The sequence below is a fragment of the Microcaecilia unicolor genome, chromosome 3 (genome assembly GCF_901765095.1).
Source record: "Microcaecilia unicolor chromosome 3, aMicUni1.1, whole genome shotgun sequence".
Classification (NCBI taxonomy): domain Eukaryota; kingdom Metazoa; phylum Chordata; class Amphibia; order Gymnophiona; family Siphonopidae; genus Microcaecilia; species Microcaecilia unicolor.
Genome location: NC_044033.1, coordinates 429,770,059 through 429,788,578, shown reverse-complemented (window position 1 = coordinate 429,788,578; position 18,520 = coordinate 429,770,059). Strand labels below are relative to the sequence as shown.

Sequence of the window (18,520 nt, the reverse complement as noted above, 5' to 3'; positions counted from 1 at the left end):
GCTATGATGGCACCAGCAGGGCAGGAAATTGGAGATTTCTTGTGCTTCAGGAAGACAATATGCTATTGGGACAAGTAGAGAGACGAGAGGTTCTGGAGAAACGTGAGGTCACTGTTAACCCCCCCAAAGAGAGGGTTCCCCTCCCCCTCCCCCCCCCCCCCCCCCTCCCCAAGGTGATGGGGCTTCAACTCTGGCGTATGACTTCAACATAAGAAATTGTTTCACATTTGGGTGTGGGGTGAGGATCAGAGAATTCTATGACATCCAAGAGATCACTAGGCAACATTTTCCCAAGTGGTGAAGTGGCATTTACTGCCTTGGCCATTAAAATGACACCATTGGAACACTGCCAAGCACTTTAACCAAGAGAGAGAGTGTGTGTGTGTGGCAAATTTTGCACATGTATGGGCATTTAGCTTTTGAGACCATGTGCAGTTTGCCATGGGCAAACGTGTTATCTACATCTTGGCAAATAAGCCTAACTGTATTACATTGGCCTCGAACTTATTACGCAATAATAAGAATCATCCGACCAAGTTACAAATAAATTACAAACCTTTTCAAGGATCCTTGATGCGATTACAATTCTGCTTCCAGGCAGGGGAACGCCTCCTACATAATTATACAGGAAGAATCGGCTGCAAATATACCTACATTGCCAAGAAATGAAGGGAGATAAATTCATTGAGAAAACTCACTTTACAGCTCAAGCCCAAAGCTGCCAACATGCAATTCACTCACGTACCAAAATCTTTCAACAGGACACGACATTCTAATAAGTCTTTTAAATACGTACTATTAATAGGAAAACAAAGCAGTTACCAAGGGGAGGAAAACAAATAAATAAATTAGTAAATACAATTGAACCCTACCATTAGCAAAAAAAAAAAAAAATTGCCTGCGGAAAGGAAGGGGAATACTGAACACTAAAGAGCAGCATCTCAACAAAGCACCAGTTACCGAGACTGAGTGCGGAGGGATATCTTGTTGCGTTTACCCTTATGCTGGCTAAAAGGGGGAGGGGGGCTGGCTTGCAAAAGGGAATGTAAGAATTACAAGAAGAAAAAAAAAAGAATGAGAGAAAGACAGACCTTGTGAGCTCATAAGCCTTGGGAATGTAGGTGGTTTTTTTTTTATTGACAGCTGGCCTAACCAATAAGACATGGGGACACCGGGAAATGGGTGGGTCCTGTTCTTAGGCAAGCTAGTGTGCTGTGCAGAGGAGGAGGGAACTTAAGGCTCAGTTATCCTGAGCGGAGGGGAGGAGGTTGGTGTAAATGAGCTGCTGACAGTGGTGAGGGAGGTAGACTCGGAGATTCCTGGCCACGTAAGTAGTATTAGTACATCTTGGGAGATGATGTCTTATTGAAAGAGATTGGCCAGGCCATCGCATTTTATTGCTACCTCTGCAAAAAAAAATTTTTTTTCCTAAAATATTTTTTTACGGAATCTACAATTCGCCCTTTGTCATCTTAAGACAATCATCTCAAAACTTATCTGAGAAGCCGTTTTCTGTTGTATTTTTGCATTGCTAATTACAGAGAAAGGTCCTGCAAGAACAGCCCGTACAGTGGAAATCTGAAACCATTGATATTCCCTTGTCCTTGATTGCACTTTTTTTTAAGCTAGCATTGTGAGTTTTGAACACATATTTTTGTGCAAAATGTTTATGGATTGACTCCCCCCCCCCCCCCCCGATTGCAAGTATTCATATTTTTGTGATTTAAGAGTTTGCCTAGCTCGCTATAAGTGAAATGCTTTGTGGTTATTTTTTTTTTGCACGGCATTTTGTATCACAGAAGGTCCAACGCCATCTACAGTTAAAACCTCTGCAACTTTTTGTTCCACTACAGTATGCAGCTGTAAATCCTGACAGAGTATACATACAAAAAGCGCAAAAAATGTTCGGTACAGTTTGATTTTCTTGGCACTCTAAAAGCACAAAGAAAAAAAAAACTAGTTTGATGTAGTCTCGGTTAGTTTGCTTTTTTCTCTCTCTCTCGTTCCATTCGTTTGTAGCTGCAGCTGCTGCTCATTGAAGTCACAGGACTGAACCCTCAGCATTTTAATTCTGGAATTTGTTTTACAAAAAGAAACTAACAATTTAGAACTGCATCTTTCAATCTTGCCAAGCACCAGCATCCTATTTAGCAATCTAAACAACTCAAAGAATTCCTGTTTCTGATATTGTTACTTGGGACCCTCTGCCTTGAAAGCCGAATGCATGCAATTCACATTTCCCCCCCTTTTGTACAGACAGTAGACACGCTATTGTTTAAATAGAATTCTACCAAACCTTGGACGCTGCACAAAGACACCTCTCGCTGGAGCAGTGGTTGCTGACTGTCCCCGCTGGAGTTCTGTTGTTCTCCCATCCTCATGGACATACAAAGGTCGAACCCCATTACTATAACACGTTATGGGAGATCGCGGAACAAAACACAGGATTTTGAAGAGTTACTGTCTTTGAGGTCCACTGAGCCAAGCCAAAGCTTTAGTCCCAACCTCGGTTCCCCAAGTCCACCAGAGACTCCCAATTCATCGCATTGCGTTTCCTGCATTGGAAAATACTTATTGTTGGAGCTTCTGGAAGGAGACCACGTTTTCCGTGCCGTGCATTTCCACAGTGGTGAAGAGCTCGTCTGCAAGGTAAAGCGCTGTCCCTTGTTTTTGTTTGTTAACTTCTTTTAAACCTCATTTCCCATGTATCATTGCATTAAAATGGTTATAGTAAGTTTTCATTATGCATTAAGCCAGTATTTTATTGTGGCCTCCAAACAGATCACATGGAACTGAGTTATATATCTTTATTAATATTATTTTAATTAGACGAATGTCGTATAAAACGTTGAGATGTTATGGTGTGATTTGTTTTTGAGTTTCCCATTCTTTCTCAAAATAGAACAGGGAATCCCTTGCAAATTTTTAAACTGCTGACGACTCCCTGTTGCAGCCATTGTTCTTGGAAACGTGCAGGTGTACAGATAGCTTTGCTCATTTAAAACCGGGAAGGCATTGAGGTCAGCATACTTGCGTTGATCCTGGGCCCGTTTCTCTCCTTACACACACACACATTCCACACTCCTCCCAGGAAATAATTTGAAAACTGTCTTTGTGTCCTTTGTTGCAAGAACAGACTGCAGATTTATAGTATGCAGACTGACTTTCAGACTATTAAAAAACCGAGGGTATGGATCATTTCCATCCCTGCACTTTTTGTTAGAACCAGTGTGGAGGAGGTTCTGCACCGTACACATGCTTACTAATATCTCTTGCTTTAAAATTGCATGTTTCTCTGGTGGTTTAAATAGCCAAGTTCATCAGTGTCACCAGAGAACGTTGGTTCTATGCATTTTCTTTAAACCGTTTGAGCAGTGCTTCCTTTAATGCTGATTAGGTCACATCAATTTTGTTTGCATCTATTTTAAAGTTGGGTTGAACGGAAAATGTATATGCTGCCATAGGTTATGAATGAGTCATGTAACATGCCCCCCTCGCCCTTGTGTTTGTGTGGTTGCATCCACACCTTTGTTTAATATCCCTTGGTTTTTGGTCATTACCTTTTCCTAACCTATTCAGCTTTCCCTCCCCCACTGGACACAATGCTAGCTGCAGGTTTTAAGGGAGCAGGTCTCCTTATTTTTTAGCAGCTGTGGTTTTTTTTTTTGGTCTTTCCTATTAAAACTAGTTATGTTATGGCCCTGCATTATTCCACTTCACCCCCCTTAACTTAGAGAAAATCTGTTTTCCCTGGCTGGCAAGAACAAATAAGCCTAAGTAGTTTTGGTTTTGTTTTCTGCTGGAAAGATGACTTCCTAAACTACCAGTCAGGGTTTTCATATTCTTCTTTCTCTCTTCCACACTGCCTTTCTTTTTTTTTTTTATTCTTGAAATCTAGCTGGGTGAGACACTTCTGTAAGACATTCATTCATTTTTCTTAACCAGTAGGGAATAATTTCTGGACTGAGGGCCCGAAACACAAAGCTTACCATGCCGGGAAACTTGCTTTAGACTGGTTGTAAGACAGTTAAAGCAAATGTTATTAGGGCCCCTTTTACCAAGCTGCGATAAAAGGCACCTGAGTCAGTGCGTTGCTGGCACTGAGGCACCCCCCTCCCTTTTTTTAAAAGGGAATGGCCGTGTGTTAAGTGAACCATTTGATGCACAGCCACCAGGTGGTAACTGGGTAAGTTCCTGGTGCTAACTGGACCACCAGGGCTTTTATGCTTGATGTCTGGGAGGAGATGCAGGTAACTCAGGGTCCAGGAAGAGCAAACAAAGGGAGAGGAGGCAAGGATGGTAGCAGGCATCTCGTCTTTTGGCAGCGTGGTGGGGGTGATAGCAAAGATGCAGTCAGTCCCTCCAAGATAGTCCAAGTACAGTACTGGGTTTCCTCAGTGAACACCGTAGCTTGGGTAGCCAAGCAAGAGCTGCATTTTCCCAAAGCTCAGTAGTCATTGCAGCTGGAGACCAGAGTGACAAGTTACCACCTCAAGTCCTGGAATAAGGAATGTTTGTAGTGAGGACAAGACCGTTTTTAATCACGCTGCACACGTCTCTGGGCACATTGGCTAGCATAGGTTGGTCAACTACTCTAACTATTGTGGGAAGCTCTTCCTTCCGGGAGGAGAGAGACTGTTGAAGTCTGGGTTTGGGGGAGAGGGGGAGAAGTGGTGGGTGGTATGGATGAATCAAGCTGGAGTGGAAGGGATACAGAGAGTGTGTGTGTGTAGGGATAGGCTTTGCAGGGAGAAGAGTGAGATGAGAATAAACTTGTGGAGATGATTGGAGTTTGGTAGGATGGACTTTTACGCTTCCGTAGCTCCAGCTTTGGTCATGAGTCTTCCCTATATGTGCACTGCCTGCCGTGTTCCTCATTTAAGTATGTCCAGGACCAGTTGTGCCCAGACCCACTAAATTTTTATTTGCTTTTTACATCCATGTTAATTTTGGGCCGAGTTGAAGAGCTCCAATCATTCTGAAGGAATTGACTCTGCTTCTGAGGAGGGGAAATTTAAATTCAGCTCTGATTGGTCACGCTCTCTCTTTAATCAGCCACTTCTAATTATAAATTCCTTGCCCCAAGAAGTGTTGGCACCCACTAAAACTACTTTTACATTTAACCTAATTTAGTGTCATTTTAACAGATTTTCATGAAAATATACAGCCTATAATTATACATTCACAATTCCAGACCAACCAATAAACCAGAGTATGATGCTTTACTCAACGTAAGAAAAAAGGTTTTCAAATTCTGGGGCCACCATTAGTGAAAGCAACACAGACTCTATACTACCCCGGTCTCAAGCACTCTGGTGTCTTTTTACAAAGGCACACTGAAAATGGCCTGTGTTAGCGTAGGCATGGGTTTGGGTGCGATCATGAATCATTTTTCAGCGCACCTGTAAAAAAGGCCTTTTTGTTTTTGCAAAAATGGATGTGCGGCAAAAATCAAAATTGCCGCGTGCCCATTTTGAGTCTGAGACCTTACCGCCAGCCATAGACCTAGCCGTGAAGAATTTGGGCGGTAATGACCTACGTGTGTCAGATGCCACTTGGTGCGCATACGCTACGCACACCAGAAAACAAAAAAATATTTTTCAGATGCGCTTATCGGATGCACACCAAAAATGAAATTATGGCAAGAGCCACGCGGGTAGTTGGGTGGTAACTCCATTTTGGCACGCGTTGGGCACGCGTAGGCAGCTACGTGGCTTAGTAAAAGGGGCCCTCTGTGAAGTAACACAAAACCATAACATACTGATACCAAGGGATCCTTTCACTAAGCTGTATTAAGCTGCTAACGTGGGATTACTGTGTGGTAGGCATTAGTGTGGAGCCACGCTAATGTTTTCTGTGCTATTACAAAAGTCAAATGTACAACAAGTGGATCCAAAACAAAAGGGGTCCTCGCAAAATGTGTTGCCAAACAAGGGTCTTTATAGAATAAATAAAAATGACCCGACACGAATCGTGTTTCGGCCACAAGGGCCTGCCTCAGGGGTCTATAGACCTTTAGTGCAAACCAATGGTAAACTAATAGCTCACGGTCAATTTGTCAAACAGGTTTCTCAGATAAGTAGTCTACTGCGTGGTATTTAAAACTGGAAACATATTATCCTTCCTCCAGTAGAGATAATCAAAGCTTTGCTCGACTCCAGAAACAGGAAGTTGCTTCAGAGAGGTATAAGCTTCGTTGCTGTATTAGCCCCGGAAGAAAGCAAGTGCGGCTGCACGGAATATATCACTTTGGATAAGCTCTTTCGGACATAGTGCGCTCTCCTCTCTGACGCAACTTCTGTTTCTGGAGTCGAGCAAAGCTTTGATTATCTCTACTGGAGGAAGGATAAATGTTTCCAGCTTTTAATATACCACGCAGTAGACTACTTATCTGAGACACCTGTTTGACAAATTGACCGTGAGCTATTTGTTTTACCATTGGTTTGCACTAAAGGTCTATAGACCCCTGAGGCAGGCCCTTGTGGCCGAAACACGATTCGTGTCGGGTCATTTTATTTATTCTAATAAAGACCTTGTTTGGGCAACACCATTTGTGCGAGGACCCCTTTTGTTTTGGATCCACTTGTTGTACGTTTGACTTTCGGTTTCTCCTGTGGTGAGATCACCCTCTGTGGGTGTTGTTTTCTATTACAAAAAGTACCAGAAGCCTTCAAAAAAAGGGGGAATAAAACCTTTAATCATGTGTTTTGAGGAACAAATCTTTGAATGAACCCGACACGGTCCGTGTTTCGGTGCTCAGTACCTGCGTCAGGGGTCTGCATTAAACATAAAAATAATTTAACATAAAACATATGTATACTATTCTTAAATTATTTTTATGTTTAATGCAGACCCCTGACGCAGGCGCTGAGCACCAAAACATGGACCGTGTCGGGTCCATTCAAAGATTTGTTCCTCAAAACACATGATTAAAGGTTTTATTCCCCCTTGGCAGGCGGAGAAGTGGTCATTTAGTGCATTAGTCAGTATAACATGCTGGCTGTCACAACTCTCAATAGCACCTGGATCCAAAATGGCACCAATGACCTATACCAGTAGTTCTGTGGTACTACCACTAGGGGCCACCTTTCATATAAGAGCTTTCCATGTAAATGGAACTGCCTCCTACGATAATACTGCAAGATGGGTCATTGGCACCATTTTATATTCTGGGAGCAGAGAGGTGTTGCTAGTGGTTGAAGGACCACAGAACCACCGTTGCCAACACCTAGTAGATTTCCATAAGGGGTTGGGGATGGGGTTTTTTTTTTGGGGGGGGGGGGGGCAGAGTTTTGTCTAAGGGGTTTCAGAGGGCCAGGGCTTTAGAGACTAAGAATGGCAATACTAGGTCAGACTTGAGGTACATCTAGCCCATTATCCTGCCTTCCAACAATCCAGGTCCTAAGTAGCTGGCAGAATCCAAAAGAATAGCAAGACTCTATGCTACTGCCCCAGAGCCTTTTCCTCCAGGAACTTCTCCAATTCTTTTATAGGTCCAGATATGCTCACTGACTTACCACGTCCTCCAGCAGTGAGCTCCAGAAGTTAAATATTCATTAAGTGAAAAAATATTATCTCCTATTTATAGGCCAACCAAATTTCAGTTTCAGCACCAAAACTGAACCAAAATCCTTTTCTGCCACGTTTGGTTTCGGTAGGGATAACATATGTCTTGATTTCCCCAGACATGTCCTCCTTTTCAGGGGACTGTCGGGGATCTGTACTTTTTTGTTTCCTACCAGCTCATTTGTCCGAGTTTCTGGACTGGCGGGTTGGTGGGTGGGCTTGCATTCGCACCCTTCCCCCAGCCTATCATAGCGCACCCTGGTGGTCTAGTGGAGTCTTCGGGGCAGGAAAGAACCCCATTCTTAACTGCCCGCTGCTGCTGACCTCCCGCTTCCGATGCTTCTTGAAAATGGCTGCAGAGACTTCAAAATTTGCGAGGCCACTAAAGTATTGGCAGCCATTTCAAGACGTGGCGGTAGCGGGGAGGTCAGTAGCAGGGGAAGGGAAAGGGGGAAATGCAGCACATGGATAGAAGGGGATGGAGAGGAGCTAAGGACATGAGACTCATGGATGTTTGCTGTTTTGGAAATGTACGTTTTTCTAAATTTGTATTTAGACTACGGAAGAAAATGCATTTCTGTTACGTTTACCAGTATTTTCTCTGTGTATAGAATCTGGCTTTCTTGTGAGATCAAGGTGAATGTGCGGCTGGGGCGGGGTGGCATTTTATTTTTGTGTCATCTCTTTTTGTCTCCACAAACATGGTAACCCTAGGTTTCGGTCAAAAGGTTATTTTAGTTTTGGACTTATTTATGGTTTCGGCCAAAAATAACCATCAGGCTCATTTTTGAAAGAGAAGGACGCCCATCTTTCGACACAAATCGGAAAGTTTTCAAAGAAAGAGTCTCACTACCTCATTCTCCTGTTTCACAAACAGCAGAGATTCACTTCAGTTAACTGTACCTCTACAGGACTGGCATATGGTGTCTACGAGGTCCCCGTGGCATTCCAGGTATCCATTCAGTGCCTGCAGAGGAAAATGTCTGGAACCACCGGCAGCAGCGGTACAAAATCTGTAGCCCCAGGCACAAAATGTACAGTGCTGTACATCTTGTGCAAACTGTATAGTGCTAGCTCTGGGTTCAAAATGTATAGTTCTAGCACCGGAAGCAAAATGTATAGTGCTCTATATCTTGCACAAGCCATATAGCCGTAGACATCTTGTGCCTGCTGTGGAGGTAAACGTTTAGAACTAGGTGTACAGTCCCTATTCATAACAGAATTGGTCTAGCTCCACGCTGTACATGGACTACGCATACCGGCAACAACCTGGACAACCCTGTGCCTGTGGGTCTTGCTACCACCATATCTATATACTGCAGCCACTACTGAGTCCTCATATTCACATGAAGATGGAGGCCAGAAGGGAGAGAAAGTTTTTCAGAGAGAGAGTCTCACTACCTCATTCTCCTGTTTCACAAAAATAAGGAAAGGATGTACAGGGAGGGCTGGTGGAGGATTCAGTCCCAGGCCACAGTTCCATAGATGTGACTCAAGATCCAGAACATCCTGACAAGGTGAGCAAACAGTCTGCAGAACACACACACTCACCTTTCTGAACAAAACATACACAGCTACCACACATGATCTCACACATGTACCCTACTGCTTACAATGATGGTCAAATCACAGTGCTAGTGTACACTGAAGAGCATACCAGGGTACACAACCTAGCGCATCCAGCAAGTACAGGACTAGTACACTAGTGGACTCCCCCAACCCAAGAGACCTATAGAGCTTCATTAACCTGTCCCGGTGGCTGAAAACAAACACAATACACATGTTAAACTACTACATTAACTTCCTCACCCCCCCCCCTCAAAAAAAAAAATCAACCTTTATTTGACCGCTGATTTCCCTCCCATCCCTCATTCCTCTCCCTGGGAGGATGTGTGGACAGATGATTCCACAGCATTGTCAACCAACAATGGTCAAACAGCAGTGTGTCCATCCACAGCAGGCCCAATACGGAGAGCCAGAAACACAGTACAACACACCCAAATGCCAATAAGTGTCTGTGGAAGCATTGCTCCTCCAATACCCTAGTTCTGCCCATGTCCCCTGTCGAGGGACAACAAACTGCGACAAACCGAAGTGATGCTAACACATAAGTGTTTATAATGAAATCAAGTGTCTTGCATCTCATATCTTACGAGTGCTTTGGAGTGCACCACAGGCCGGAGGCATACAAGTCCTGTTTCTGGATCATATGCAGTACAAACTCTTGGCTGGTGTAGAGGATGAAGATCACATCCAGCAGTGGAGAGGTATAAGCCACTGAAGAGGTCCAGCACCATATAAGGGAAAAATCTCCTTATATCATGTTTAGCCTTGCCCAGTGCATCCCAGAATGCACTGGGCAGGGGCTGTGCACGACCATGTTGTTCTGAGCAGGCCCAGAAGGAGGAGGAGGGAGGAGATGTCACTCCTGCCCTTCTGCTCCAGCTTTTTAAGGGGAGGGGAGGGAAGAGGGTGGGGTGGGGTCACAAGACCACCAGGTAGATATTTTCTGGGGGATACGGGGGTGTGTGGAGGGAGTTGCGATCAGGTCTACTGGACCACCAGGGTGACTTAGCTGGGGAGCGAGGGCCGGGAGGGGGTGAGAGGTCCACAGGACCACCAGGAACTGTTGCTTGAGAGTGTGGGGTCCACTGGACCAACCAAGGAATATTTAAAAGATTCGGGAGGTCGGGGCATGGGAGGGGAGAGGTAGGGAACACAAGTAGGCAGACTTTACAGCTGCATGTTTATGTTTCCCCCCACTCCGACAGCTCCAGAGCTTGGTGCTCTGGAGCTGTACATCACCCGGAATGCTCATTAGAAAACATAAGTATTGCCATACTGGGACAGACTGAAGGCCCACCACCCTGTTTCCAACAGTGGCCAAACCATGTTACAAGTACCTGGCAAGATCCCAAAACAGTGCAATGCATAAGCTATTATTAAAATCGACAGGGAAAATCCACTGCTTATTTCTAGGATAAGCAGCATAATATTGACTGGATAAATTTAACATCAGTGCATGCTAGAGAGGTAAAATTACTTAATGGAATCAAGGACTGCTTTATGGAGCAGCTGGTTCAGGAGCCAACAAGAGGAGGAAAAATTCTAGTCGTTATTGGAGCAAATGATCTGATGCAGGAGGTAATGGTACTGGAGCCTCTTGATAACAGTGATCAGATTTGATATAAGCTCTGGAGTAAGTACACGCAGGAAATTCAATACGTTAGCATTTAACTTTCAAAAAGGAGACTAGTCAGCTTATAATCGAAAGTAATCGCCGGCTATTTCGTGACACAAATCGGGATATGGCCGGCGATTTCGCAAAAGCGGCGAAAAGCGTATAATCGAAAGCTACATTTGTGATAGCTTCGCCACTTTCCCTTCGCCTCACCGGCGAAAGTTCAAAAGGGCGTGTTGGCGTTGAAGCGAAGGCGGGACATGGGCAGGCTTGGGCGTGGCTACCAGATGGCCGGCTTTCGCGGATAATGGAAAAATAAAACCCGGCGTTAAGCAGTATTTCGCCGGGTTTACTTGGTCCTTTTATTTTCACAACCAAGCCTCAAAAAGGTGCCCCCAACTGACCAGATGACCACCGGAGGGAATGGGGATGACCTCCCCTTACTCCCCCAGTGGTCGCCAACCCCCTCCCACACTAAAATTATTAAAATACAAACCTTTTTGCCAGCCTGTATGCCAGCCTCAAATGTCATACCCAGCTCCCTGACAGCAGTATGCAGGTCTTTGGAACAGTTGTTGTTGGTTGCAGTGGACTGCAGAAGGCAGAGCCAGGCCCTCCCCCCCCCCCACCTGTTCCACTTGTGGTGGGTAATGTTGAGCCCTCCCAAACATCCCCAAAAACCCACTGTACCCACATGTAGGTGCCCCCCTTCAGCCCTTAGGGCTAGGGTAATGTGCACACTTGTGGGCAGTGGGTTTTGGGGGGGATTTGGGGACTCAGCACACAAGGGAAGGGTGCTATGCACCTGGAAGCTAATTTGGTTGGTTTATAAAAGATGTTTGAAGTGCCCCCTAGGGTGCCCGGTTGGTGTCCTGGCATGTGAGGGGGACCGTTGCACTACAAATGCTGGCTCCTCCCACGGCCAAATGCCTTGGATTTTGCCGGGTTTGAGATCGCCGGCAGTTTTTTCTATTATCGCGGAAAAACAAAACTGGTGATCTCAAACCCGGCGAAATCCAAGGCATTTCACCGGGCCACACCGTATTATCAAAAAAAAAGATGGCCGGCCATCTTTTTTGAAAATATGGTCCCGGCCAGCTGTTGCGCCACCGCCAAAATAGATCGCCGGCGACCTATTTCGCCGGTGACGTTCGATTATTCCCCTCTATGATGAAATGAGAAGAACAGTGAAAAAAAAGCTCAGAGGAGCAGCTGCGAAGGTCAAAAATTTACATCATGTGTGGATGCTGTTCAAGAATACCATCCTAGAAGCCAGGGCCAAACATTCCAGGTATTAAAAAAAGGAGGAAGGAAGACCAAATGACAGCCTGCATGGTTAAAAATGAGGTGAAGGAAGCTATTAGAGCTAAAAGAAATGAATAAGGATCCAACTGAAAATAATAGGAAACTGCATAAAGAATGGCAAATCAAATGCATGGCACTGATAAGGAAGGCAAAGAGAGACTTTGAAAAGAAGATTGCGTTGGAGGCAAAAATGCATAGTAAAAAACTTTTTTATGTGTATTAAAAGCAAGAAGCTGCCAAAAGAATCATTGGACCGCTAGATGACAGAGGGGTAAAAGGGGCAGTCAGGGAAGACAAGGACATAGTGGAGAGATTAAATGAATTCTTTGCTTCGGTCTTCACCGAGGAAGATGTGGGAGAGATACTGGTGCCAGAAATGGTATTCAGTACTGACAAGCCAGAGAAACTGAATCAAATCTCTGTAAACCTGGAAGATGTAATGGGGCAATTTGACAAATTGAAGAATAGCAAATAGCCAGCACTGGATAGTATACATCCCAGAGTATTGATAGAATTGAAAAATGAACTTCCAGAACTATTGTTATTAATATGTAACATAGTAGATGATGGCAGAAAAAGACCTGCCCAACAAGATAAACTCATATGTGCTACTTTTTGTGTATACCCTACTTTGATTTGTACCTGTCCTCTTCAAGGCACAGACCGTATAAGTCTGCCCAGCACTATCCCCGCCTCCCAACCACCAGCCCTGGCACAGACCTTTAAAATCAAGCATGGTACTAGAAGATTGGAGGATGGCTAATGTAATGCCGATTTTTAAAAAGGGTTCCAGAGGTGATCCGGGAAAGTACAGACCGGTGAGCCTAACGTCAGTGCCAGGCAAAATGGTAGAGATTATTATAAGAATAAAATTACAGAGCATATTCAAAAGCATGGATTAATGTGACAAAGCCAACATGGATTTAATGAAGGGAAATCTTGCCTCACCATTCTATTACATTTCTTTGAAGGGGTGAACAAACATGTGGATAATATTGTGTATCTGGATTTTCAAAAGGCATTTGACAAAGTACCTCATGAAAGACTCCTGAGGAAACTGAAATGTAATGGGATATGAGGTAGTGTTCTATTGTGGATTATAAACTGATAAAGGATAGAAAATAGAGAGTAGGGTTAAATGGTCAGTATTCTCAATGGAGAAGGGTAAATAGTGAGGTTCCGCAAGGGTCTGTGTTGGGACCACTGCTTTTTAACATATTTGTAAAATTTTTTATTTTATTTTGTTACATTTGTATCCCACATTTTCCTACCTATTTGCAGGCTCAGTGTGGCTTACATAGTACCGTACAGACGATCGCCAGTATCGGTATGAACAAATACAGAGCGATGGTGTAGTAGAGTACGGTTCGTGTGTTACAGGCAAATTAGGAAATGTAAGGGGGAAGAGTTAAGTTATGTCCAGTGCGAGCTTTGGTTTTGTTGTGTTGCAGGGTTAAGGCATTTAAGTTGGATCTAAGATATTGGGATAAATAGGAAATCAAATTTGCTGACTATACAAAGTTATTCAAAGTTGTTAAATCACAAGGGGATTGTGAAAAATTGCAAGATGACCTTACGAGACTGGGAGATTGGGCATCCAAATGACAGCTGATGTTTAATGTGAGCAACTGCAAAGTGATGCATGTTGGAAAGAGGAACTCGAACTATAGCTACGTGATGCAAGGTTCCGTGTTAGGAGTAAAGGAATGGAAAATAAAAATGATGATGTTATAATGCCTTTATATCGCTTTGTGGTGTGACTGCACCTTGAATATTATGTGCAATTCTGGTCACCGCATCTCAAAAAGATACAGTTGGAATTAGAAAGGGTACAGAGAAGGGTGATGACAATGACAAAGGGGATGGGATGACTTCCCTATTAGGAAAGGCTGAAATGGCTAGGGCTCTTTAGCTATTGAAAAGACGGCTGAGGTGTGATATGATAGAGGTATATAAATAATAAGTGGAGTGGAACGGGTAGACCTGAATCGGTTGTTTTATTTTTTCTAAAAATACTAGGATTAGGAGGCATGCAATGAAGCTACAAAGTAGTAAATTTAAAACGAATCAGAGAAAACATTTCTTCGCTTAACATGTAATTAAATGCTGGAATTTGTTGCCAGAGAATGTGGTAAAGGCAGTTAGCTTAGTGGGGTTTAAAAAAGGTTTGGCTAGCTTCTTAAAAGTATCGTCCATAAGCCATTATTAAAATGGACTTGGGAAAATCTGCTGCTTATTTCTAGGATACTGTCAATTAATTATGGCAATACTCTACTGTATCTATACAAAATACAATACTACAATCAATAGAGAGGATCTACGAAGTATATAAATGTGTAGACTTGATATATCATCAAGTAGTCTTAGCTGTTCAAGGGAGAGTCTCATACAGTCACCATAGCAGTCTTTAACACCAATTGGTGTACTCTCTTTTTAATGGTGACGAATTTAATCATTGACAGCCTCCCTCCTTCCTACACTACAATGTTTGTATATATTTTTTCTATTTTTATATATTTTTTTCTTGAAGTATGACTGTTCTGTACTGGCTTATTCCCAATCACTTTTTTACTTCTCCGCTGTCGTTATATATACTTCAATTACAGATCAAAATAGTGCAGTCGGAAACAATTCTTAATGACGGCCCTATTGGCTGTATAATCTATGTACAGCCGGACCGTATTGACTTATCTGCTGTTGTTACTGTCCTATGTAGTTCGGTCAAGGTACAACTCTCGTCCCAGGTACTGGTCTTGCCCCACGACAGGTGTGTTTATATACTTCGTAGATCCTCTCTACTGATTGTAGTATTGTATTTCTAGGATAAGCAGCTTAAAATGTAGTGTACTGTTTTGGGATATTGCTAGGTAGTTGTGACCTGGATTGGCCGCAGTTGGAAGCAGGATACCGGGCTTGATGGATCTTGGATCTGTCCCAGTATGGCAACATTTATGTACTTACGTACTTTGCCAGGCATTTACCTAGGCAGCGTTGATTCCTTCTTTGATGAGCCTGTGAGACACAATCTCTACCCTTTTCTCCTCCTCAGTTTCTTCCCCATTCTTCTGTCACATAATGTATTTCCTCTATCCTACTTCCTCCCCCCTCCTTTCTGAATGTTCCTAGTGTGACCTTTGCTCTTTGCATATATGATTGTACACAGCTGAGATGGTTGCCTGATCCGCAGTATATCAAATGATAAAACCTGAAACTTGAGCAATGCCTACTGCGCAGCTCTTGTGGGCATGCGCCAGGAATGTTCGGACCTCTTTATCGGCCAATGCTCAACAGTAACAGCATGCATATAATTTGCATGCTGTTAGTGTTGAGCATTGGTCTGTAATTCAGAGTCAGTGTTTCAGCCTGTGTTTTCCAGCACTGTTTCCTACAATTCCAGAGTTCTGTGCGTCTAGCCCTTTTTGAAAACTGCCCATCCCCCTGCTGTATCTTTTAGTTTGTGTGATTGTGAGTCTATTGTTTTGCTTTGACTGCATCTGCTCTTTGGTGCTCTTGTGACTGCCTAATCCTGCCCAGTGGTTAGTCAGGTACTACCTTTGGTATCTCTTCTGGTGGCACCAGCTGAGCAGGAAAAATTGGGAATTGCTTGTGCTTCTGGAAGACAATATACTAATGGGACAAGTAGATAGAGGTGGAGGTTCTGGAGAGACATGAAGTTAGTTAACCCTCTAAAGACAGTTGATTTTTTTTTTCAAAGGGATGGGGCTTCAAGGGTGGTGCATGACAAGTGTTTCATTTGGGTGTGGGGTGATGTTCTGGGAATTTTATCATGTTCTTGAGACCGCAAAGCAACATTTTGCCCAGGTGGTGAAGTGGCATTTCCATATCATCATGCTGATCAATCCATAGACTGGTGGGTTGTGTCCATCTACCAGCAGGTGGAGATAGAGAGCAAACTTTTGCCTCCCTATATGTGGTCATGTGCTGCCGGAAACTCCCCAGTATGTTCTCTATCTCAGCAGGTGGTGGTCACACACAGCAGCAGCTCTGGCTAGGCCTCCAAGCCTAATTTTTAGGTTTTGTTGAGTGCCTGGGGTTGAGGGCTCTTCTTGAGCAAGTGCAAACCTGGTGGCGCCAGGTCCCTCCTTTTCTCCCCCCTCCCGCTGGCTCCGTTTAAAAAAAAAAAAAAAATTTTGAACGTCCTTAAAGGCGTTTATTTCGACGTTTATTTAAACGTTTATTGCAGCTACTCACTGGGACACCAGGTCGTTACAGCTCGGAGCGGAAAGCAGGTAATTTTTACCTTTTTATAGCGGGCAGGGGGTTCCCCGATTGATCTCCACGTGGCCTATGGCGTCGGAGGGCGAGGGCGCAGAGTCGCTCCCCGGATCGCTTGTGCGCTTCTAGAGGGGATGCGGGGGTCTTAAAGTCTGATTCGCCCTTGTTGGGTGACAGTTTCGTGACCGATGAGTGTCCCGGTCCTTCCTCCGGTGTGGCGGTTTTTCCCGCCATAAACGCCCATCCCCCGCTGCTCGCCTCCGCCATCTTGGCCGGCCACGCGGCTCGGACGGCTTCTTCTTGGGCCGCCCTTGAGGTGGGAGACGTTAATGCCATGAACGCCCTTAATTTGGGCGACGGCACAAAAGCGGCTAAACTTAAGCGCCGTTCTTCCCGCGTGGCTCCTTCGTGGAGTGTCGCGCCGGACGCCATTTTGGATGCGCAGCATGTCTCTCCCCCGCTCTTGCGAGCGCCGGTTGAGAGTGCGTCTAGGGCTGTAGCCCAGGCTGCGGAAGTGCACAGTCTGGGGGGTTTCTCCCCCGAGTTTGTTTTGCTGCTGCATCAGGCCTTCCTTATGCAAAACGCTGCCCCTGCTCCCTCGTCTGGTAAAGAGGTTGAGGCCCCCGGAGGTAAACGCCCTCGGGTTGATTCCCAGGCCTTGGAGGACTTTGTCTCCTCCGATGTAGATGAGGGCAGCGTTTCTGAGTTCTCCCAACGGTCCTTTGCGGATTCCTTGGAGGAGACGGATCCCCGCTCGGATGGAGCGGATGACCCCTCTGCAGCGCGGCTCTTTAGCTCAGAGGATTTGCCCAACCTGTTAGTGCAGGCCATGGGCATTTTGAAGATTTCCTCTCCGGAGGACGTCTCTCCCTCAGCCCCTGTTGGTTCTGCCATTATGCTGGGGACGAAGCGCCCGCCTAGAACCTTCCACGTGCATGATGCTATGCACACCTTAATTTCGGCTCAGTGGGATGTCCCGGAAGCGAGCCTTAAAGTGGCTAGGGCTATGTCCAGCCTCTATTATCCTTTGCCTGAAAGTGAACGTGAGGCCTATCTGTGGCCTACCGTGGATTCTTTAATCACTGCGGTGACTAAGAAAACGGCGTTGCCGGTGGAAGGTGGCACGGCCCTAAAGGACGCCCAAGACAGAAGATTGGAGGCGGCCTTAAGGTCGTCCTTTGAGGCGGCTGCTTTAAGTTTGCAGGCCTCAGTTTGCTGCTCCTATGTGGCCAGGGCGTGCCTGACTATGGTGCAGCGGGCTTCCCCCTCGGATCATTCCTTGAGGGCTGATTGGCCGGCCCTGGAATCGGGCTTGGCCTATTTGGCAGACTTGCTGTATGATGTCTTGAGGGCCTCAGCTAAAGGCATGGCTCAGACAATCTCTGCGCGGCGGTGGCTTTGGCTGAAGCATTGGTCTGCTGACCACGCCTCTAAATCCCGCCTGGCTAAATTGCCTTTTAAAGGCAAGCTGCTCTTTGGGGTCGAGCTGGACAAAATCGTGACCGATCTCGGCACGTCTAAGGGCAAGAAGTTACCAGAGGTCAGGGCTCGGGCTAGTACTCGCCCCGGTACCTCCAGAGGACGGTTTCAGGAAGCCCGTCGGTACCGCCCGGGCAGGTCGGGCTCTTCTGCCTCCTCTTCCTTCAAGAGGAACTTCTCCCCCAAGCAGCATTCCTTTCGCAGAGACCGCCGTCCCGGAGGTGCTCCCTCCGGTCCTCCCCCAGGGTCTCGTACCCAATGACGGGGCCTTGGTCCACCCCCCAGTGCAGATTGGAGGACGGCTGTCCTCGTTTCTGGGCGAGTGGACCACAATAACTTCAGACGCTTGGGTGCTGGAAGTCATCAGAGACGGCTACAAGCTAGAGTTCTGCCGACCCTTAAGAGACGGGTTTGTACTCTCTCCCTGCAAGTCTCCGGTCAAAGCTGTTTCAGTGCAGCAGACCTTGGACAATCTGATCCGCCTGGGTGCGGTCGTTCCGGTGCCAGAAAATCAGCTTGGCAAGGGACGTTACTCCATTTACTTTGTGGTACCAAAGAAAGGAGGTTCTGTACGGCCTATCCTCGACCTCAAAGGGGTCAATCGGGCCTTGAAAGTTCGGCACTTTCGCATGGAGACTCTCCGCTCTGTTATAGCGGCAGTGAAGGCAGGGGAGTACCTGGCATCCTTGGACATCAAGGAAGCGTACTTGCATATTCCCATCTGGCCTCCTCATCAACGCTTTCTGCGTTTTG

The 18,520-nt window shown here is 45.5% G+C and overlaps 1 protein-coding gene across 3 annotated transcripts in view; it reads left to right on the top strand.

Annotated features, from left to right (window-relative positions):
• Positions 1–18,520, top strand: part of TRIB2 (tribbles pseudokinase 2) — an 80,800-nt gene that overhangs the window by 13,846 nt on the left and 48,434 nt on the right. The window contains exon 1 of one of the 3 annotated variants that reach the window (XM_030198854.1): positions 1,274–1,327. The exons of 1 other annotated variant lie outside the window; for it this stretch is intronic. Coding sequence is in view for 1 of the 2 variants with exons in the window: in XM_030198853.1 (XP_030054713.1) it covers positions 2,380–2,649 (270 nt within the window). In the remaining variant the exon portion in view is untranslated. Of the gene's footprint in view, positions 1–1,273; positions 1,328–1,713; positions 2,650–18,520 lie in introns of those variants that run through there. One more of the 3 variants, XM_030198853.1, reaches the window with a different exon arrangement.